Source organism: Rhinoraja longicauda, chromosome 25 (genome assembly GCF_053455715.1).
Source record: "Rhinoraja longicauda isolate Sanriku21f chromosome 25, sRhiLon1.1, whole genome shotgun sequence".
NCBI lineage: Eukaryota > Metazoa > Chordata > Chondrichthyes > Rajiformes > Arhynchobatidae > Rhinoraja > Rhinoraja longicauda.
This window is the reverse complement of record NC_135977.1, coordinates 4,635,076-4,657,968: the sequence shown is the minus strand read 5'-3', so window position 1 is coordinate 4,657,968 and position 22,893 is coordinate 4,635,076. Positions and strand designations below refer to the sequence as shown.

At 48.2% G+C, this 22,893-nt stretch overlaps 1 protein-coding gene across 2 annotated transcripts; it reads left to right on the top strand.

Moving 5' to 3' along the window:
- On the top strand, positions 1-22,434 carry slc7a4 (solute carrier family 7 member 4). 2 transcript variants are annotated; one of them, XM_078421382.1, is made up of 5 exons: positions 1-135; positions 5,947-7,054; positions 11,827-12,524; positions 14,515-14,623; positions 21,125-22,434. In XM_078421382.1, the coding sequence occupies exons 2-5, from the start codon at positions 6,073-6,075 to the stop codon at positions 21,328-21,330; spliced, it is 1,995 nt and encodes a 664-aa protein (XP_078277508.1). In that variant the 5' UTR covers positions 1-135; positions 5,947-6,072; the 3' UTR covers positions 21,331-22,434. The 2 variants fall into 2 exon arrangements, with proteins under 2 accessions (XP_078277508.1, XP_078277507.1); XM_078421381.1 differs by having other exon boundaries at positions 9-167.
- The last annotated feature ends 459 nt before the right edge of the window (positions 22,435-22,893 follow it).

Below are 22,893 nucleotides of genomic sequence, written 5' to 3'. Positions count from 1 at the left end.
TCTCTATCCCTCCCTCCCTCTCTTTCTCTTTCTCTCTCTCTCTTCTTATCCTTCACACTGACGTAAGTGTATCCGGAGTGACAGACACAGCCCAGAGTGAATTGAGAGCAGCAGTCGGACAAAAGGAATCGAGAGGTGGGAGGAAAACATAAAAGGAACGAAACAAGGCTGGTGCACCCTTTTACCACCCCTCCCTCTCCTCCCTCCCCACCCTCCCCACCCTCTCCCTCCCTCCCTCCTTCCCTCCCCACCCCTCCCTCTCCTCCCTCTCCTCCCTCTCCTCCCTCCCCACCCTCCCCACCCTCTCCCTCCCTCCCTCCTTCCCTCCCCACCCTCTCCCTCCACCCTCTCCCTAGTATTTTGCTTTAAACCCTTTGGCAATCCAGCCCCAGAGCTTATAATAATATTCTCCACTGAAATCCTTCCCACAGCCAAGCTGCTTTTGCAAAGATCCACCTGGCACTTTGAGGGAATTGTTCACCCCCCCCCAGGATGAAATGGGTGGATTTATTTCAAGGGGTTGTTATCCGGAATTCTGTATCTCCAAATATAAACCTCCTGTGCCTTTTTGTTGTTGTTGTTGTTGTTGTTGCTGCGAGATTAAGATGATTCGTGCATTTAAAACCAGGATGTGTGTGTTTAAAATAAATATATATTCGCGTTATATATATATATATTTTTCACTTGTCCCCGAGTCTAGGGGTTTTATATATATTTAAAAAAAATAGAAAAAACCTGCGCTGTGACCTTAGATGTTACATAAGGGTCGATCCAGCAGAAGGACACAAAAGTGCCCCAGTAACTCAGAGGGTCAGGCAGCATCTCCAGGGGATGCAATTAGCAGGAAGTGCAGATGGAGGTTTGGACCAAAGATAGACACCGAATCGCTGGAGTAACTCAGCGGGTCAGGCAGCATCTCCGGAGGAAATCGATAGGGGTTGAAAACGCAACCTATCCATGTCCTCCAGAGAAGCTGCCTTGCCTGCTGGGTTACTCCAGCACTTTGTACCTATCCATGTCCTCCAGAGAAGCTGCCTTGCCTGCTGGGTTACTCCAGCACTTTGTACCTATCCATGTCCTCCAGAGAAGCTGCCTTGCCTGCTGGGTTACTCCAGCACTTTGTACCTATCCTGTGGAATTCTCTGCCTCAGAAGGCAGTGGAGGCCAATTCTCTGAATGCATTCAAGAGAGAGCTAGCTAGAGCTCTTAAGGATTATAAGAAAATAACTGCAGATGCTGGTGCAAATCGAAGGTATTTATTCACAAAGTGCTGGAGTAACTCAGCAGGTCAGGCAGCATCTCGGGAGAGAAGGAATGGGTGACGTTTCGGGTCGAGACCCTTCTTCAGCTACAAAATGGTTCAGGTTCTTAAACGGTTCAGGTTTCATTTCTACATATCAACCCTCTACAGAAGGGTCTGAAGAAGGGTCTCGACCCGAAACGTCACCCATTCCTTCTCTCCCGAGATGCTGCCCGACCTGCTGAGTTACTCCAGCACTTTGTGAATAAATACCTTCGAGCTCTTAAGGATGGCGGAGTCAAGGGGTATGGGGAGAAGGCAGGAACGGGGTACTGATTGAAAATGATCAGCCATGATCACATTGGCTCGAAGGGGCGAATGGCCTCCTCCTGCACCTATTGTCTATTGTCTATCCATGTTCTCCACAGATGCTGCCTGTCCCGCTGGGTTACTCCAGCTTTTTGTATCTTTCTTTTCCAGAGATGCTGCCTGTCCTGCTGAGTTACTTCAGCATTTTATTTCTATCTTCAGTCTTGCATGTTCCCAATAGCTATTTGTGTTAATTGTCTGATTATTGTGTGCTTTTATTACCAAAGCATATCGGTTTCAACAGTTGGTGTAGGAAAGAACTGCAGACGCTGGTTTAAATCGAAGGTGGACACAAAATGCTGGAGTAACTCAGCGGGTCAGGCAGCATCTCTGGAGAGAAGGAGTGGGTGACGTTTCGGGTCCTTGACAGGATTTTGCTGGCTTTGCCTTGAACTAAACGTTATTCCCTTATCATGTATCATCTGTACACTGTAAATGGCTCGACTGTAATCATGTATTGTCTGTCTCTCTGGTGACTGGATAGCACGCAACAAAAAGCTTTTCACTTTAGACAATAGACAATAGGTGCAGGAGGAGGCCATTCGGCCCTTCGAGCCAGCACCGCCATTCAATGTGATCATGGCTGATCATTCTCAATCAGTAGCCCGTTCCTGCCTTCTCCCCATACCCCCTGACTCCGCTATCCTTAAGAGCTCTATCTAGCTCTCTCTTGAATGCATTCAGAGAATTGGCCTCCACTGCCTTCTGAGGCAGAGAATTGCCACTTTACCTCGGTACACGTGACAATAAACTATACTAACTGATGAGGCCAAGACCTTACACCAAATGATGATGCCAAATGCCCTTAACTGTCTGCACTTAATCCGTATTCCTCCATTCCCCTGCACACCCATACGCCCATCCACACGTCTCTCAAATACCACCATCGGATCATCACTGTTACTAAACCTTGGAACTCCCTCCCAAACCACAGTGCCTGTTAGACCAGGATTTCCATTGCCACAGTCGGCTGTGGAGTCCCAAGTCAATGGATATTTTTAAGGCGGAGACTGACAGATTCTTGATTAGTTACGGGTGTCAGGGGTTATGGGGAGAAGGCAGGAGAATGGGGTTGAGAGGGAGAGGTAGATTTAGATTTTTAGCTTAAAGAGACAGCGTGGGAACAGGCCCTTCGGCCCACCGAGTCCGTGCCGACCAGCGATCCCTGCACTCCCAACACTATCCTACACACACTAGGGACAATTCACAATTTTTTACAAGCCAATTAGCACGGGTGTCAGGAGTTGTAGAGAGAAGGCAGGTTGAGAATGGGGTTGAGAGGGAAAGATAGATCAGCCACGATTGAGTGGCAGAGTAGATTTGATGGGCCGAATGGCCTTATTCTGCTCCTATAACTTATGAACAGCAACATTGGAGTTCCTTTACCAGAAGGACATAAGCAGAACAGGAAGGCAACTCACCACCATCACACCAATGACTATCAGAGTTTAGTTTAGAGAGACAGCGCGGAAACAGGCCCTTCAGCCCACGGAGTCCGCACCGACCAGCGATCCCCGCACACTAACACTATCCTACACACAAGGGACAATTTACAATTGTATCGGAGCCAATTAACCTTCGTCTTTGTAGTGTGGCAGCAGAGAAAACCCACGCAGGTCACGGGGAGAACGTGCAAACTCCGCACAGACGGCACCCGTAGTCGGGATTGAACCCGGGTCTCTGGCGCTGTGAGGCAGCGACTCTACTTCTGCGCCACCGCGCCTCCCATTAGGAGTAGACAATAAATACTGGTCTTGCCAGTAATGTTCATATTGAATTGAATTGGATTGAATAAGTTTATTGGCCAAGTATGTGCACATACAAGGAATGTGCCTTGGTGCTCCGCCCGCAAGTAATGACACGATCGCACAGTAAACAATTAAGAATAAAACATAAAACATTAAAACGTTAAGAATGAAACATTATAGTTTAAACATGTGAGTGAAATAAACCAGAGCAAAAAGAGACTACAGACTTTTGGTTGTTGAGTAGGGCTATCACTCGTGGGAAAAAAAGCTGTTTTTATGTCCGGCTGTGGCTGCTTTGACAGTCCGGAGTGTCGCCTTCCAGAGGGAAGTGCTTCAAAGAGTTTGTGGCCAGGGTGAGAGGGGTCAGAGAAGATCTTGCCCGCTCGCTTCCTGCCCCTTGCAGTGTACAGTTTGTCGATTAACCTACCAATGAATAAATAAGAAGGAAACTAATACTGGCTGGAACCTTTCCAGCAGTGGGGGATACAAGGTTTTCTCCTGGTTACGTGCGTGAGTGTGAGTTAGTAACCCAATACCAGATTACTGGGTCTCTGGTCTAAACCGTGCGAGGGGCAAGGTTTAAAGGCGATGCCGCCTGACCCCCTGAGTTACTCCAGCACTTTGTGCCCTTTGTCGGAAGGAACCGCAGATGCTGGTTTACTGCAGACGCAAGACAGACACAAAATGCTGGCGTAACTCAGCGGGACAGGCAGCATCTCTGGGTCTGAAGAAGGGTCTCGACCTGAAACGTCACCCATTCCTTCTCTCCAGAAGTGCTGCCTGTCCCGCTGAGTTACTCCAGCATTTTGTGTCCATCTTTAGTTTAGAAGGGAGACACAAAGTGCCGGAGTAACTCAGCGGGACAGGCAGCATCTCTGGAGAGAAGGAATGGGTGGCGTTTCGGGTCGGGACCCTTCTTGCGTTTGAGGCAGCAGAAGTTATGAAGCTGCTTCTGCTTCTGCTGTCGCTGTTTGTTGTCGTTCACCTGACTGAGGTCAGTTGACAGGGCTCACCCCTTTAGTTGAGTTTAGTTTAGAGATACAGCGCGGAAACAGGCCCTTCAGCCCACCGTCCATACCGACCAGAGACCCCCCCGCACACTAACGCTATCCTACAAACACTGGGGACAATGTTCCCAATGTCGGGGCAGTCCAGAACCAGGGGCCACAGTCCAAGAATAAAAGGGAGGCCATTTAAACCTGAGGTGAGAAGATACTTTTTCACCCAGAGAGTTGTGAACCTGCGTTATTCTCTGCCACAGACGGCAATGGAGGCCGATTCACTGGATGAATTTAAAAGAGAGTTAGATAGAGCTCTAGGGGCTGGTGGAATCAAGGGATGTGGATGGAGAGAAGGCAGGCACGGGTTACTGAGTGTGGATGGTCAGCCATGATCACAATAAATGGCGGTGCAGTCTCGAAGGGCCGAATGGCCTCCTCCTGCACCTATTTTCTATGCTTCTATGTTTCTACTCCTATAACTTATGAACTTGTGACATCGGTTCAGCATTGATCTTGGTATTACTCCTTTCCTTTTTCTGTATTTCTATGGTGACCTCCATTAAAATAGATGTCAATATTATTTTCTGAATGTCTGGATTTCCTGTGAATCGATAGGATTCCTATGAAGGATACCCGTTTTTCATGGTTTTAACAAGAAACACCTTTCCACATCAAATCTTATCATGGTTATTTGCCTACAGTCAAAATAGAATCTTATCATAGTTATTTGCGTACAGTCAAAATAGAATCTCATCATGTTTAGTTGCCAACAGTCAAAACTGGAACCAATGGAGAATTATTGGCAGCATCTATTGTGTACTGTATTTAGTTTAGAGTTCAGAGATACAGCATGGAAACAGGCCCTTTGGCCCACCGAGCCCACGACGACCAGCGATCCCTGCACACTAACACTGTCCTACACACACCAGGGGCAATTTACAAGCCAGTTAACCTACAAAGTTGGACGTCTTTGGAGTGTGGGAAGAAACTGGATCTCCCATACAAAACCCATTCAGGTCACAAGCAAACTCCGTACAGACAGCACCCGTAGTCGGGATCGAACCCGGGTCTCTGGCGCTGTGAGGCAACAACTCTACCACATAACTGCGCCACCGGGCCGCTGACGCCCGGACACTGTAGGCCCGGGTGCCGCTGTAGGCCCAGGCACTGTAGGCCCAGACACTGTAGGCCCGGGGGCCACTGTAGGCCCGGACAGTGTAAGCTAACGGAGGGTGTTCGGGGAGCGGTGCCGAGTGTGTTAGCCGAACAGAGGTTGCGTAGGAACCGGCCTCCCGGCCCGGGCAGCCGCCATTGGTGGAGCGGGAGCACATGGCCGCTGGCTGGGTGAGGTCACGTGGGGCGCAGGGCGGTGACGTCACCTTTTGTCCCTCATTTGGGAGTTGGAAAGTTGGCAACCCTAGTTATGGGCCAAAGGTGGGCAGGTGGGATTTGCGTAGATGGGGCACCTTGGATAGCATGGAGAAGTTGGGCCGAAGGGCCTGTTTCCATGGTATATAACTCTATGACCTCCACGTTGCAGAGAAGATGATCGTTCTTTGACCTGTTTGTTGTCTCCGTTGCTCCGTAGGTCTGTCCGAGGCTCCTGTACCAGGGAGGAGATACCTGGTCTGCAAGATGAAGCGCAGATAGACCTCCTCTGTTGACCAGCCCTCGGTTTTAACCAGAGTCGGTCGGGGAGAGCCGGGCGGTGAAGATGGTGAGCCGGTTGTTCAGCCGCCACTCCCTGGCGCGGTTTTGCCAGAGGCTGACCAGAGTGAAGACCCTGGAGGAGAACGTGATGGAGACGGCCCTGAACAGGTGCCTGTCTACCTTCGACCTCACCATGCTGGGCATCGGGGGCATGGTGGGCTCGGGCCTGTACGTCCTCACGGGCACGGTGGCCAAGGACCTGGCCGGCCCCGCCGTCATCGTCTCCTTCCTCTTCGCCGGCTTCGCCTCGCTGCTGGCCGCCCTGTGCTACGCCGAGTTCGGCTCCCGCGTGCCGAAGACCGGCTCGGCCTACATGTTCACCTACATCTCCATGGGCGAGATCTGGGCCTTCATGATCGGCTGGAACGTCATCCTGGAGTACATGATCGGAGGGGCGGCCGTGGCCCGGGCCTGGAGCGGCTACCTGGACGCCATCTTCAGCCACAAGATACGCAACTTCACCGAGACCTACGTCGCCTCGTGGGATGTTCCCTTCCTCGCGCCCAACCCCGACTTCCTGGCCGCTGGGATCTTGCTGGTGGCCACGGCCTTCATCACCTGCGGTGCCAAAGTGTCCTCCTGGCTCAACCACCTGTTTGCCGCCATCAGTCTGGGAGTCATCCTCTTCATCCTGGTCTTCGGCTTCGTCCTTGCCGACCCGGCCAACTACGGGGCGGCGGAGGGGGGCTTCGCGCCCTTCGGCCTGTCGGGCATCATGTCCGGCGCGGCCACCTGCTTCTTCGCCTTCGTGGGGTTCGACGTCATCGCCGCGTCCAGCGAGGAGGCCCGCCACCCCCAGAAGTCGATCCCCATAGCGACCGGCATCTCCCTGGGCCTGGTCACGGTGGTCTACACCTTGGTGTCGGCCGTCCTCACCCTCATGGTGCCCTGGCACACCCTCGACCCGGACTCGGCCCTGGCAGACGCCTTCTACCGACGAGGGTACTCCTGGGCTGGGTTCATCGTGGCCGTGGGATCCATCTGCGGTAAGGCCCACCCCCTCTCCCCCTCCCGTCTCCCCGTTTCACGCACGTGCGCATTGTAATCGGGATTCATCACAGCCCGGTCCAGCGGGACATCTCCGCCCAAGCCCGCAAGAAACCGCTGCGAATTGCGGACGCAGCCCAGACCGTCACACGCAAACCAACCTCCCTTCCACCGACTCCATCCACACCTCACGCTGCCTCGGCAAGGCCAGCAGCCCAGACCATCACACAAAGCAACCTCCTTTCCACTGACTCCATCTACATCTCACGCTGCCTCGGCAAGGCCAGCAGCATCATCAAGGACCAGTCTCCCCCCCGGCCACTCCCTCTTCTCCCCTCTCCCATCGGGCAAGAGGTACAAAAGTGTGAAAATGCACACCTCCAGATTCAGGGGCAGTTTCTTCCCGGCTGTTATCAGGCAACTGAACCGTCCTACCACAACCAGAGAGCAGTGCTGAACTACTATCTACCTCTTTGGTGACCCTCAGACTATCCTTGATGGGACTTTGCTGGCTTTACTTTGCACTAAACGTTATTCCCTTATCATGTATCTGTACACTGTGGACGGCTCGATTGTAATCATGGATTGTCTTTCTGATGACTGGTTAGCGCGCAACAAAGGCTTTTTATTCTACCTCAGTACACGTGACAATAAACGAAATTGAACTGAACTGGAGTGGAAGGGAGATGGGTTCACAGGGATATGGGCCAAACGTGGGCAATTGGAACTAACAAAGATGGGACATGTTGGTCGGCATGGACGGATTGGCCCCAAGGTCCTGTTTCCGTTCGGTAATACTCTACGATTCCGTTACGTTTTAGTTTAGTTTGGTTTTAGAGATACAGCGCGGAAACAGGCCCTTCGGCCCACTGGGTCCACGCCGACCCGCGATCCCCGCACACTAACCCCCTACACCCTACACCCACTGGGGTCAATTTTTTACATTTACCAAGCCAATTAACCTACAAACCTGCACGTCTTTGGAGTGTGGGAGGAAACCGAAGATCCCGGAGAAATCCCATGCTGGTCACGGGGAGAACGTACAAACTCCGCACAGACAGCGCCCGTAGTAAGGGATCGAACCCGGGTCTCCGGCGCTAAATTCGCTGCAAGGCAGCAACTCTACCGCTGCGCCACCGTGCCGACCATTTTCAAATGCACCTTGCGGACTCTGACCCAAAACCTCCTATCCATGTTCGTCAGTGATATTAGAAACAAAGTACTGGTTAATATCAACGATAGACACAAAGTGCTGGAGTAACTCAGCGGCTTAATTTAGTTTAGTTTAGTTTAGTGTCACCTGTACCAAGATCCAGTGAGCAAAAATACTCTACGAAATATAGTATTACAGTAATATAATACACTATATCATATATATATATTATACAATAGCCTATTATTATCTTAGACTAAAACTATCATTCTCTAGAATTAGGGACCAGCTTCGATGGGGCATCTGGGTCAACATGGAGGGGTTGGGCCGAAGGGCCTGTTTCCATGCTGTGTGACTCCACGCCAATGAAAGGTGCGGAGAGAGCTGAGGCGGTGTTTTCTCAGGCGTACGGGAGGAGAGGTGGGGCGGCACGTGGGCGCAGCGGTAGAGTCGCTGCCTCGCAGCGCCAGAGACCCGGGTTCCATCCCGACTACGGGCGCTGTCTGTACGGAGTTTGCACGTTCTCCCCGTGACCCGCGTGGGTTTTCTCCGGGCGCTCCGGTTTCCTCCCACATCTCCGAAGACGTACAGTTTTGTCGGCCAATTTTGGCTGCGATAAAAATTGTAAATGGTCCCTAGGATAGTGTTGGTGTGCAGGGGATCGCTGGTCGGCACGGACTCAGTGGGCCAAAGGGCCTGTTTCCGCGCTGTATCTCTAAACTAAACTAAAGTGTGAAAAATGTATTTCTGACATGTGTGTTTAATTTAGTTCAGTTTAGTTTATTGTCACGTGTACCGAGGTACAGTGACAAGCTTTTGTTGCGTGCTAACCAGTCAGCGGAAAAGACAACACATGGTTACAATCGAGCCGTTCACAGTGTGCAGACACACGATAAGGGAATGACGTTCAGTGCAAGGTAAAGCCATCAAGGATACTCCGAGGTGGATGGTAATTCAGCACTGCTCTCTGGTTGCGGTAGGATGCTTCAGTTGCCCGATAACAGCCGGGAAGAAACTGTCCCTGAATCTGGAGGTGTGCGTTTTCACACTTCTGTACCTCTTGCCCCGATGGGAGAGGGGCGAAGAGAGGGAGTGGCCGGGGTGAGACTGGGTCCTTGATAATGCTGCTGGCCTTGCCGAGGCAGCGCGAGTTGTAGATGGAGTCAGTGGAAGGGAGGTTGAGGGGAGGACTATCTCAATAGGAGAATTCTCAGCCACAGAGCAGTGGAGATCCACTGGGGCAGGTGGGGGGGGGACTCCTGAAGCCTTAACAGGGGCATGAGAACACTTTCATTCTCTAACTTAGATGGGGTGTCTAGGTCATAAGACCATAAGATCATTAGTGATAGGAGTAGAATTAGGCCATTCGGCCCACCACATCCACTCCACCATTCAATCATGGCTGATCTATCTCTCCCTCCTAACCCCATTCTCCTGCCCTCTCCCCATAACCTCTCCCCATAACCTCCAATCCAGAATCTATCCATCTCTGCCTTAAATATATCCGCTGGCTTGGCCACCGCGACCTTCTGCGGCCAAGAATCCCACAGATTCACTGCCCTCCGACCAAAGAAATCCCTCCTCATCTCCTTCCTAAAAGAACGTCCTTTAATTCTGAGGCCGTGCCCTCTGGTCCTAGACTCTCCCACTAGTGGAAACATCCTCTCCACATCCACTCTATCCAGGCCGCTCACTATTCTGTACGTTCAATGAGGTCCCCCCTCATTCCACTAAACTCCAGCAAGTACAGGCCCAGTGCTGACAAACGCTCGTCATGTGTTAGCATATGTTGACCAAAGATCGGTCGGCATGTTCAAGGGACTGTTTCCACCCTGTATTAAATCACCCCCTACTTTAATTTTACTGATTGCACGCCTCGTTGTTAAGTTTCCCCATGCTAACAATGACCTATTCTACATTTTCCTTGACCCTCGCCCTCTTTGATCTCTCATTTTCACACCTTACCCTTCCCAATACACTGGAATTTAGAAGGATGAGAGGAGATCTTATCGAAACGTATAAGATTACTAAAGGGGTTGGACACGTTAGAGGCAGGAAACATGTTCCCAATGTTGGGGGAGTCCAGAACAAGGGGCCACAGTTTAAGAATAAGGGGTAGGCCATTTAGAACGGAGATGAGGAACAACTTTTTCAGTCAGAGAGTTGTGAATCTGTGGAATTCTCTGCCTCAGAAGGCAGTGGAGGCCAATTCTCTGAATGCATTCAAGAGAGAGCTAGATAGAGCTCTTAAGGATAGCGGAGTCAGGGGGTATGGGGAGAAGGCAGGAACGGGGTACTGATTGAGAATGATCAGCCATGATCACATTGAATGGTGGTGCTGGCTCGAAGGGCCGAATGGCCTCCTCCTGCACCTTTTGTCTATTGTCTATTGTCATATCTCCGAGTCTACCTCTCCCCTGATCCTCGGCCTGAAGAAGGGTCTCGACCTGAAACGTCACCCATTCCTTCTCTCCACAGATGCTGCCTGTCCCGCTGAGTTACTCCAGCCTTTTGTGTCTACCTTCCCTTGGTTCATCTCTTAGAGTCATAGAGTCGCAGAGTGATGCAGCGCGGTAATGGGCCCTTCGGCCCATCTTGCCCACACTGCCCAAGCTCCACTAGTCCCACCTGCCCGCATTTGGTCCATATCCCTCCAAACCTGTCCTAACCATGTACCTGTCTGACTGTTTCTTAAATGTTGGGATAGTCCCAGCTTCAACCACCTCCTCTGGCAGCTCGTTCCATACACCCACCACCCTCTGTGTGAAAAAGTTACCCCTCAGATTCCTATTCAATCTTTTCCCCTTCACCTTAAACCTATGTCTGGTCCTCGATTCCCCTACTCTGGGCAAGAGATTCTGTGCGTCTACCCGATCTATTCCTCTCATGATTTTGTGCACCTCTATAAGATCGTCCCTTATCCTCCTGCGCTCCAGGGAATAGAGTCCCAGCCTGCTCAACCTCTCCCTGTAGCTCACACCCTCTAGTCCTGGCAACATCCTCGTAAATCTTCTCTGCACTCTTTCCATCTTAATGAAGGGACTGTTTATGTGTTTCATGAAGCTGGAAGCTTAATGACACACACAAACAGCCCCGTCAGCTCACCGAGTCCGCTCCGACCAGCGATCCCCGCACACTAACACTATCCTACACACACCAGGGACAATTATTTTATATTTATACCAGTACCCTTTCCAGCTTGACAACATCTTATCCTGCTCAGGGCAAGAGACTCTGTGGGTCTACCCGATCTATTCTTCAGTATAAGATAAAAACTGCAGACGCTGTTTAAAATCAAAGGTAGACACAAAATGCTGGAGTAACTCAGCGGGTCAATAGACAATAGACAATAGGTGCAGGAGGAGGCCATTCGGCCCTTCGAGCCAGCACTGCCATTCAATGTGATCACGGCTGATCATTCTCAATCAGTACCCCGTTCCTGCCTTCTCCCCATACCCCCTGACTCCGCTATCCTTAAGAGCTCTATCTAGCTCTCTCTTGACAATTAAGAATAAAGCATAAACACATCAAAACAATAAGGATGCAATAACAATAAGGAACGTTGGTCTTTGATGTCACCGATCTCCCTTTGTTCCCCCCCCCCCCCCCCCTCTCCAGCGATGAACACCGTGCTGCTGAGCAACCTCTTCTCCCTGCCGCGCGTGGCCTACGCCATGTCTGAGGACGGGCTGCTGTTCCGGCTGTTCTCGCGGCTGAACCCGGTCACCAAGGTCCCCGTCATCGGCATCGTGGTCTTCGGCGTGCTGATGGCCGTCCTGGCCCTGATCTTCGACCTGGAGTCGCTGGTGCAGTTCCTGTCCATCGGCACGCTGCTGGCCTACACCTTCGTGGCGGCCAGCACCATCGTGCTGCGCTACCGGCCCACGGGAGGAGGCGCTTCGCCGGCGCTGCCCGCCGCCGCTCCGAGCCCGCCGCCTCAGGACGCCGGAGGGGGAGGAGGAGGAGGAGGAGGAGGGGGCCTGAAGGAGTACGAGTCGTTCTCCGACAAACTCCAGCTGGTGGAGAGAGAACGATTGACCAAGGAGAGACGGGGCCCGGGCCAGCTCAGGTCGACCTTCGAGCCTTACCTGCCCTTCCTGGCCGACTTTGCCCCAGGTGAACTGGTGACCGTGGGTGTGGTCTCCCTGGTGTCCTGCTCCATCTGCCTGAACTGCGTCCTGATATTCGGCTCAAGCAATCTCCACCTTCCGCGCTGGGCTTTCATTTTGTTCGCCACGCTCTTCGCCGCCGGCTTCCTCCTCAGCCTGCTCCTCGTATGGGTTCACGAACAGCAGGAGAAACTCAGCACTTTCCAGGTGAGCCCCTTCACTTTGCAGCTCCCGTGCGCCGTCACCCGCGCGCCGAGGTACAGTGAAAAGCTGTTGTCGCGCGCCACTTGGAATTCTCTGCCGCAATCTGTGGAATTCTCTGCCGCAATCTGTGGAATTCTCTGTCACAATCTGAGGAATTCTCTGTCACAATCTGAGGAATTCTCTGCCACAATCTGTGGAATTCTCTGCTCCAATCTGTTGAATTCTCTGTCACAATCTGAGGAATTCTCTGTCACAATCTGAGGAATTCTCTGCCACAATCTGCGGAATTCTCTGCTCCAATCTGTTGAATTCTCTGCCACAATCTGTGGAATTCTCTGCCACAATCTGTGGAATTCTCTGCCGCAGTAAGCAGTGGTGGCCAATTCACCGGATGGTTTCAGAGAAATATAGAAAATAGGTGCAGGAGGAGGCCATTTGACCCTTCGAGCCAGCACCGCCATTCATTGTGATCATGGCTGATCATCTACAATCGGTAACCTGTGCCTGCCTTCTCACCTTGATTCCGCTAGCCCCTAGAGCTCTATCCAACTCTCTTTTAAATTCATCCAGTGAATCGGCCTCCACTGCCCTCTGTGGCAGAGAATTCCACAGATTCACAACTCTCTGGGTGAAAACGTTTCTTCCCACCTCAGTTTTAAATGGCCTCCTATCACGAGAGGAATAGATCGGGTAGACACACAGAGTGTCTTGCCCAGAGTCAGGGGTATCGAGGACCAGAGGACATAGATTTAAGGTGGAAGGGGGAAGTATTTGATAGGAATGTGATTGGTAACTTTTTCACACAAAGGGTGGTGGGTGTTTGGAAGCTGCCGGAGGAGGTGGTTGAGACTGGGACTATTACAATGTTTAAGAAGCAATTAGACAGGTACTTGGATAGGGCAGGTTATGGGCAAACGTAGGCAGGTGGGACTAGTGTAGATGGACATGGAGAGGCGACACTTTGGGTTCAGGATGGAACCCGGGACTGTGGCGCTGTAAGGCAGCAACGCTACCGCTGTGCCACCGTGCCTTCCGTCCCATCAGTTGATCTACATGCAGGTTCCCATTAATTGTACCTGTTGCGATCCCTGTACTAGCAACAACTGGGACTTGAAAATGGCGCCAAACTGGTGGCTCTGTATACTGAAGAAGGGCCTTGACCCGAAACGCCACCTATTCCTTTTCTCCAAAGATGCTGTCTGACCCGCTGAGTTGCTCCAGCATTTTGTGTCCATCTTCCGTGTAAACCAGCATCTGCAGTTCCTTCCTACACGGGCGCAGCGGTAGAGTTGCCGCCTTATAGCGAATGCAGCGCTGGAGACTCAGGTTCGATCCGGACTACGGGCGCCGTCTGTACGGAGTTTGTACGTTCTCCCCGTGACCTGCGTGGGTTTTCTCCGAGATCTTCGGTTTCCTCCCACACTCCAAAGACGTACAGGTATGTAGGTTAATTGACAGGGTAAATGTAAATAGTCCCCAGTGTGTGTAGGATAGTGTTCGTGTGCGGGGATCGCTGGGCGGCGCGGACTCGGTGGGCCGAAGGGCCTGTTTCCGCGCTGTATCTCTAAAATCTAAAAAAAATCTAAAAATCTACACGACTGCCTCAGTGTACTACTGCTATATATTTGTACTGATGCTTATCTAAGATTTTTCAAGTGCTTGTGTGTAGTGATATTTGGACTGAACTGTATTTTACAAAAATGAATTTCATTTGGGTGTATGGAATGAGCTGCCAGAGCAGGTAGTTGAGGCTGGGACTATCCCAACATTTAAGAAACATTTAGACAGGTGCATGGATAGGACAGGTCTGGAGGGATACGGGTCAAACGCAGGCAGGTGGGACTAGTGTAGCTGGGACATGTTGGCTGGTGTGGGCAAGTTGGGCCGAAAGGCCTGTTCACTCTATGATCTATTGTACCTCGGTGCTTGGTGCAAATAAAGTACCATACCATACCAAGTTGTATCACTGCTCAAACTATTTATATCTCCACAGGTTCCACTGGTGCCTTTGATTCCCGCTCTGAGTATCTTACTGAATGTGTTCCTGATGTTAAAGCTAAGTTTGATGACCTGGTTGAGGTTTATCATTTGGATAGCAATAGGTAAGATAACTTTATTCTAAAGTTCCTTTCGTTAGTTGTCGACCCTCTGTTTGTACACCTGCTTTTGATCGCTGAGCTCGTGTAGCGTCAAGTTCATAAGTTCGTAATGTTGAGTTTTGTTTATTGTCACGTGTACCGAGGTACAGTGAAAAGCTTTTGCTGCGTGCTAACCAGTCAGCGGAAAGACAATACATGATTACAATCGAGCCGTCCTCAGTGTGCAGATACATTGGGCGGCACGATGGCGAAGCGATCGAGTTGCTCCCTTACAGCGCTTACAGCGCCAGAGGCCCGGGTTCGATCCTGGCTGCGGGCGCTGTCTGTGCGGAGTTTGTACGTTCTCCCCGTGACCTGCGTGGGTTTTCTCCGAGATCTTCGGTTTCCTCCCACACTCCAAAGACGTGCGGGTTTGTAGGTTAATTGGCTGGGCAAATGTAAAATTGTCCCGAGTGTAGGATACGGTTGTGTTAGTGTGTGGGGATCGCTGGTCGGTGCGGACTCGGTGGGCCAAAGGGTCTGTTAATGTGCTGTATCACTAAACTAAACTAAACTAAACTAAACTAACCTAAACTAAACCAAATTAAAATAAGCTGAACTAAGCTAAACTAAACTAATTAAACTAAGCTAAATTAAACCATCCTAAGCTAAACTAAATGAAACTAAATTCACTAAACTATGCTATTGAGGGCGTGCAGCGTAGGTTTACTAGGTTAATTCCCGGAATGGCGGGACTATCATATGTTGAAAGACTGGAGCGACTAGGCTTGTATACACTGGAATTTAGAAGGATGAGAGGAGATCTTATCGAAACGTATAAGATAATTAAGGGATTTATTCACAAAATGCTGGAGTAACTCAGCAGGTCAGGCAGCACCCCGGGAGAGAAGGAATGGGTGACGTTTCGGGTCGAGACCCTTCTTCAGAAGAAACGTCACCCATTCCTTCTCTCCCGAGATGCTGCCTGACCTGCTGAGTTACTCCAGCATTTTGTGAATAAATCGATTTGTACCAGCATCTGCAGTTATTTTCTTATAGATTATTAAGGGGTTGGACACGTTAGAGGCAGGAAACATGTTCCCAATGTTGGGGGAGTCCAGAACAAGGGGCCACAGTTAAAGAATAAGGGGTAGGCCATTTAGAACAGAGATGAGGAAAAACTTTTTCAGTCAGAGAGTTGTGAATCTGTGGAATTCTCTGCCTCAGAAGGCAGTGGAGGCCAATTCTCTGAATGCATTCAAGAGAGAGCTAGATAGAGCTCTTAAGGATAGCGGAGTCAGGGGGTATGGGGAGAAGGCAGGAACGGGGTACTGATTGAGAATGATCAGCCATGATCACATTGAATGGCGGTGCTGGCGGTGCTTCAGATACAAAAAAAACACAACTTGCAAATAAAAAAATTCAATACAATACTTTACATACTCACAGAACAGAAAAACTAATATTACGAACTAACCAAAGATATTATGAATTAGGAGAAAGAGCGCACAAGGTATTGGCATGGCAACTGAAAGAAGAACAAATATCAAGAACAATAAATTCAATTAGAACAGATCAGAACATTATTACTTATAAACCTAGAGAAATCAATGAGGTATTTAAGCAATTCTACACTAATCTGTACCATTCTGAATCTGAAAAGGATGAAATTAAGATAAATAATTTTTTATCCAAGATACAATTACCAACAATCTCTAATGAGGAGCAGATGGGACTAAATGCCTCCTTTACTTTGAGAGAGGTGGAGGAAGTATTATATTCTTTACCAAGTAATAAATCTCCAGGGGAAGATGGTTTTCCGCCTGAGTTCTATAAAAAATTTAAAGATTTGTTGTTACCACTATTTATGGAAGTGATACATCAAGCGGAAAAAACTTCTACATTACCAGACTCCTTCTCATTGGCAATTATAACTGTAATTAAAAAAAAAGGGAAAGACCCTTTAAATGCATCTTCTTATAGACCAATATCATTGTTGAATGCAGATTATAAAATAGTTGCTAAACTTTTAGCAAGGAGAGTGGCAGAATATTTACCGAAGCTGGTTAAAGAGGACCAAACTGGATTTGTCAAAAAAAGGAAAATATCTGATAATGTAGCAAGATTTATAAGTATTTTACATTTAGCACAGAAAAGAAAGGAATTGAGCGTAGCAGTTGCTTTAGATGCTGAAAAGGCGTTTGACAGGTTAGAATGGGATTTTTTATTTAAAGTATTAGAGAAGTACCGATTAGGAAATGGTTTTATTAACTGGGTAAAAGCTCTTTATAAACAACCTAAAGCCAAAGTGGTGACAAATGGCCAATCTTCTCAATCATTTAATTTGGAAAGATCTAGTAGACAGGGATGTCCCTTGTCACCGGCTTTATTTGTATTGGCCATTGAACCTCTGGCAGAGCTAATAAGAGCAGATTTAGATATTAAAGGATTTAAAGTTAATCAGGAAGATCACAAAATTACTTTATTTGCTGATGATGTCTTAATTTGTCTTACTAGACCATTGGAATCCTTAAGAAAATTATATTTCAGACTGGAAGAATATGGGAAAGTATCAGGATATAAAATTAATAAAGATAAAACTGAAATAATGCCTCTTGTTGAAGGCAATTATAATCAATGTAAAAGAGAAAGTCAGTTTAAATGGCAAAAAGAAGGCATTAAGTTTTTAGGAGTTAATGTAGATAATAAGTTAAATAATTTGTATAAATTAAATTATAAACCACTAATAAAAAAAATAGATGAGGACCTGAAGAAATGGATGAATCTTCCAATTACATTGATAGGGAGAGTGAACTGTATTAAGATGAATATTTTTCCGAGGATACATTATTTATTTTCAACACTGCCTATACCTTTGCCAAATAAATTTTTTCAAGAATTGAACAAAACTGTGAGGAATTTTCTTTGGAAAGGTAAAATGCCAAGAGTGTCTCTGGAAAAATTAACATGGAAATTTGAATTAGGTGGATTGCAATTACCAAATTTTAAAAATTACTATCTGGCAGCACAAATGAGTTTTATTTCATCCTTTTATCGAGAGGGTGGAAAAACAGCATGGGTTAAAATTGAAATGGATAAAATAAAAGAATCTTGTCCAGAAGAATTTATATATAAACATAGCACAAAAAGTAAGGAAATTTGTGTTTGGTAGATTATTTCTTTGTTGTAACAATGCTTCTTGGCAATAAATCTTATACCGTTGGAAAGCCTGTTTATTTCCCTTTTAAATGGTGCCACATTTGTAAGGAACATGCATTTGTGGGATGAGCAGCAGAGCTGAGTATATGGGTTGCGCCCATGAAAAATGTGCCAAATCTTCTCTGCCAATGCCAAACAGCTTATTCTGCCATTGACTCTTGTTCGGTGTTGTTTGGTGGATTGGATGATTGAAGTCTGAAGAAACAAGACATATTGGCAATTTAACAATTTATTCATTTAATAAACAGGAGCCTCAGTAGCGTGTGGAAGAACCATACACAGCCACAACAGCCTGGCACCTCCTCCTCATGCTGGTCACCAGCCTGGTCACACACTGTTGTGGGATGGCATTCCATTCTTCAACCAGCATTTGTCGCAAGTCAGCTAACGTGGTTGTGTTGGTCACTCTGGCACGAACAGCACGCCCAAGCTGATCCCACAAGTGTTCAATGGGGTTGAGGTCAGGACTGCTGGCAGGCCATTCCATCCTCTCCACTCCCAAATTCTGGAGGTAGTCTCTGAGAAACCCTGCTCTGTGGGGGCGAGCATTGTCATCTTGGAGGATAGAGTTCGGTCCCAGACTGTGGAGATATGGGATTGCCACTGGTTGCAGAATCTCATCTCGATATCTCTCTGCATTGAGATTGCCTCCAATGATGACAAGCCTCATCTTTCCAGTGAGGGAGATGCCGCCCCACACCATCATGCTGCCTCCACCAAAAGATGTTACTCTATCGGTGCAGCAATCAGCATAGCGTTCTCCGTGTCTTCTCCACACTTTGACCCTATGATCCAACTGCCGTAGGCAGAATCTGGACTCATCGCTGAACATAACGTTCCTCCACATGTTCAGGTTCCAGTGCACGTGTTGCCGACACCAGCGCAAACGGGCCTGACGGTGAAGGGCAGTCATGGCAGGCCTCCTGGCAGCCCTATGAGACCAGAGATCGGCTGCGTGCAGTCTGCTCCGAATTGTCTGGGCAGAGAGCCGTCGGCCATATCGTCCTGCAAACCTTGACTGCAAATCTGTAGAAGACAGCCTACGGTTCCTAAGTGCTGACAGGGTGAGGAAACGGTCTTCTTCGGGTGTCGTCTTCTTGGGACGCCCACTTCACGGCCTGTCTCTGACATCCCCCGTTATATGGAACTTGGCCTTCACTTTGGAGATGGTACTAGGGCTCACTCCAAATAATGCCGCAACTTGGTTTTGCGGAACACCAGCTTGAAGTTGCCCTATCGCACGGGTCCTATCCAGATCAGTCAAACGTGGCATGCCGATTCTTGGAGCAGACACCTACTGACCACTGTAGCAGGGCCCATGCTCACAGATGCTGCCAATCAGGTGCCAATCAGTGACCTGATTGCCAGCACCTGGGGGTACCAGAAGCTCAAAACAAGAGTCAATAGCAACAACAGAATAAGCTGTTTGGCATTGGCAGAGAGGATTTGGCACATTTTTCATGGGCGCAACCCATATACTCAGCTCTGCTGCTCATCCCACAAATGCATGTTCCTTACAAATGTGGCACCATTTAAAAGGGAAATAAACAGGCTTTCCAACGGTATAAGATTTATTGCCAAGAAGCATTGTTACAACAAAGAAATAATCTACCAAACACAAATTTCCTTACTTTTTGTGTTATGTTTAAATGGGAAGCGAAGCTATTAGTTAAGGATAAAGAGTCACCTTTGCTAAAACATTTAATTAATACATTGTTGAAAACAGTTAAAGTTAAGGATAAAAGATTTTTCTTAACAGCTAAAACTCCATTAGTAAAAAATGGATTATTGCCGTTTGCTTGGAATAATCAAATACTACAACTCTGGGAACGGAAGGGTATTAAAAATATAGGAGACTGCTATGAAGGGAATATCTTTTTGACATTTTCGCAATTGAGAAATAAATATCAAATTCCAGGGAATAGTATTTTTTTCTATTATCAATTACAATCTTTTTTAAGGGAAAAGTTAGGTAATTCAATGTCTCTATTTCAGATTAAAGGAATCGAATCCTTGATTCAGGGCAAGGGAATGAAAAAAATTATATCATCAATGTATAAACTACTACAGATATCTAGTCCAAAGATAGGAATTCATAAAGCAAGACAAAGATGGGAAACAGATCTTAATATTATTATTGATGAACCAAGTTGGGAAAGACTGTGTTTAGATAGTATGAAAAATACTATTAATGTGAGATACAGCTTAGTACAGTATAATTTTTTGCAGCAACTGTATTTAACCCCGGAAAAATTAAATAAATTTAAACCAAACTCATCTGAAAGGTGTTTTAGATGCAACCAAGACGTGGGCACTTTTATACACTCTACATGGGCATGTCAGAAGGTAATTCCTTTTTGGCAAGACCTAAAAAAGTTTTTAGATCAATTGATGAATAAGATCATACCAATGGATTCAAGGTTGTTTTTGCTAGGAGATACAAAAGGAATAATACCAAAGCTAAGTTTGGATAAACATCAAGAAAGATTTCTCAAAATATCATTAGCAGTAGCAAAAAAAATGTGTTGCGGTCACATGGAAAGAACAAAATGAAATAAGATTTGAAAGATGGCATGCAGAAATGCGGAGTTGTATCCCATTAGAAAAAGCAACGTATAATCTGAGAAATGGATATGACTTCTTTTTGAAGGTGTGGAACCCATTCATGGCAAAGCTAGGATTAAGAATAGGAAGTAGTTAAATTCAGGATTGCTTTGATACCTAACAAGAATTTAAAAAGAAACTACTCGGAAGTGACTCCCTCAGGACTCCAGGTTTTTCTTTTTCTTTCTTTCTTCTGCTTTTTCTTTTTCCTTCTTTTGAACTGGGGGGTGGGGGGGGGGGGTGGGGGGGGGAGGGGAGAAAATACAGAACAATACGTGTATAATCGAAGTTATAGGTCAGTGACTATTGTTTACTAAGGAATGTAAAATGTATAACGTATGGGTTCTGTTAAAATTTAAATAAAATATTTTAAAAAAAAGAAGGGCCGAATGGCCTCCTCCTGCACCTATTGTCTATTCTCTATTGTCTAAACTAAATTAAACTAAACTAAACTAAACTAATTAAACTAAACTAAGCTAATCTAATCTAATCTAAGCTAAGCTAAGCTAAGCTAAGCTAAACTAAACTGAATTAAACTAAACTAAACTGAATTAAACTAAACTAAACTAAACTAACCTACCATGTTTCCATGTCAGTCTTGCTGCTGTAGTAAGGATGTAATTGTCCCGTTTCGTGGTGAATGGCGACCACTCTTCACTCTCGACCTGACCCTTGCCTAATGGCCTCTCGTCTCTTGCGAAGGTTTCCTCGTCTACTTTGGCTACGGGATATGGCACAGCAAGGAGAACCTGAAGGAGTCCACGGCCAGGGAGGTGTCGGCCCGCTACGTGGTGTTGCCGAGCGGCGGCCTGGTGGAGACGGTGCAGACGGTGCAGCCGGTGCAGCCGGAGACTCGAGGAGGGACGGCCGGCATGGTGGAAGCGACCGGAGAGGAGGAGGGGCGATAGCCACGAGTGCGGACCCATCGAGATGCCCCCACCTCAGTGTCTGCCCCATCACCGCCACCACTACCACCCGCCCGCCCGCCCGCCCGCCCGTCCTGACCTCTCTCTGGCTGTGCTGTTTAGTTTAGTTTAGAGATACAGCGCGGTTTCCTCCCACGACCCAGAGATGTGCGGCTTTGTAGGTTAACCGCTCTCTGTAAATGGCCCCCTCGTGTGCAGGGAGTGGATGAGAAAGTGGGAGAACGTAGAACTAGTGTGAACGGGCGAGCGATGGTTGGCGTGGACTCGGTGGGCCGAAGGGCCTGTTTCCATGCTGACAAGAGACAATAGGAGCAGGAGGAGTAGGCCATACGGCCCTTCGAGCCAGCACCGCCATTCACTGTGATCATAGAAACATAGAAACATAGACAATAGGTGCAGAAGGAGGCCATACTGCCATTCGAGCCAGCACCGCCATTCATTGTGATCATGGTTGATCATCCACAATCAGTACGCCGTTCCTGCCTTCTCCCCATGTCCCTTGACTCCGCTGTCTTTAAGTGCTGCATCTCTAAACTAAAACTAAACTAGATCATTCACTTTGAGACTTCGAGAGGTGAAGCTGGAATTGGGTTACGTGTTCTTTCACTTTAGACGTTAGAGGTACAGGGCAGAGACAGGCCCTTCGGCCCACCGAGTCCGTGCCGACCAGCGATCGCCCCGGTACACTAGCACCGTCCTACACACACAATTTGCAATTTTATCGAAGCCAATCAACCGACAAACTTGCACGTCTTTGGAGGGTGGGAGGAAAAAAACCGAAGCACCTGGAGAAAAGCCACGGGGAGAACGTGCAAACTCCGTACGTACGCAGACAGCGCCCATAGTCAGGATCGAACTCGGGTCTCCGGCGCTGCGAGGCAGCAACTCTACCGCTGCGCCACCGTGCCGCCCAAATTATTGTTCCACTATTAACTCCGATGGGGCATGGCAGAGTGCAAAAATAAACTGATAGGTGGGTAAAGCCAATGCCAACATTGCAAGGGTAGACAGGTTGGCCTGGCAAGACTATGGTACGGAAACAGTGAAGATAGAAATAATGACCAGGCCATGTGAGAAACAGGGGCCGCAGTCTAAGAATAATGGGGGGGGGGGGGTGGGGGGGGGGGGGGGGGACATTATAAAACTGAGGAGAAACCTTTTCACCCAGAGAGTTGTGATTTTGTGGAATTCTCTGCCACAGAAGCTCAGTGGAGGCCGATTCACTGGATGGATTCAAAAGGTAGAGCTTTAGGGGCTAGCGGAATCAAGGGATATGGGGAGAAGGCAGGCACGGGTTACTGATTGTGGACGATCAGCCATGATCACAATGAATGGCGGTGCTGGCTCGAAGGGCCGAATGGCCTCCTCCTGCACCTATTTTCTATGTTTCTATGATGAGACGCTTTCTAATCCTTGGAAATGGTTCGTGTGGTGCGGATTCATTGGTGACTGTAAAATATACATGAACCCACTGAGGCGATGTATTATTAATAAGATCTTGGCGTGACCTAACGCCGAGACACAGAGTGGGTTCCTACTACACAG

Bases quoted from the DNA above. Each gene is read 5' to 3' on its own strand.
- slc7a4 (XM_078421382.1), top strand. From the start codon at position 6,073: ATGGTGAGCCGGTTGTTCAGCCGCCACTCCCTGGCGCGGTTTTGCCAG. The intron at 7,055-11,826 runs GTAAGGCCCACC...CCCCCTCTCCAG, and splicing joins GGCCGTGGGATCCATCTGCG to CGATGAACACCGTGCTGCTG. The intron at 12,525-14,514 runs GTGAGCCCCTTC...ATATCTCCACAG, and splicing joins AGAAACTCAGCACTTTCCAG to GTTCCACTGGTGCCTTTGAT.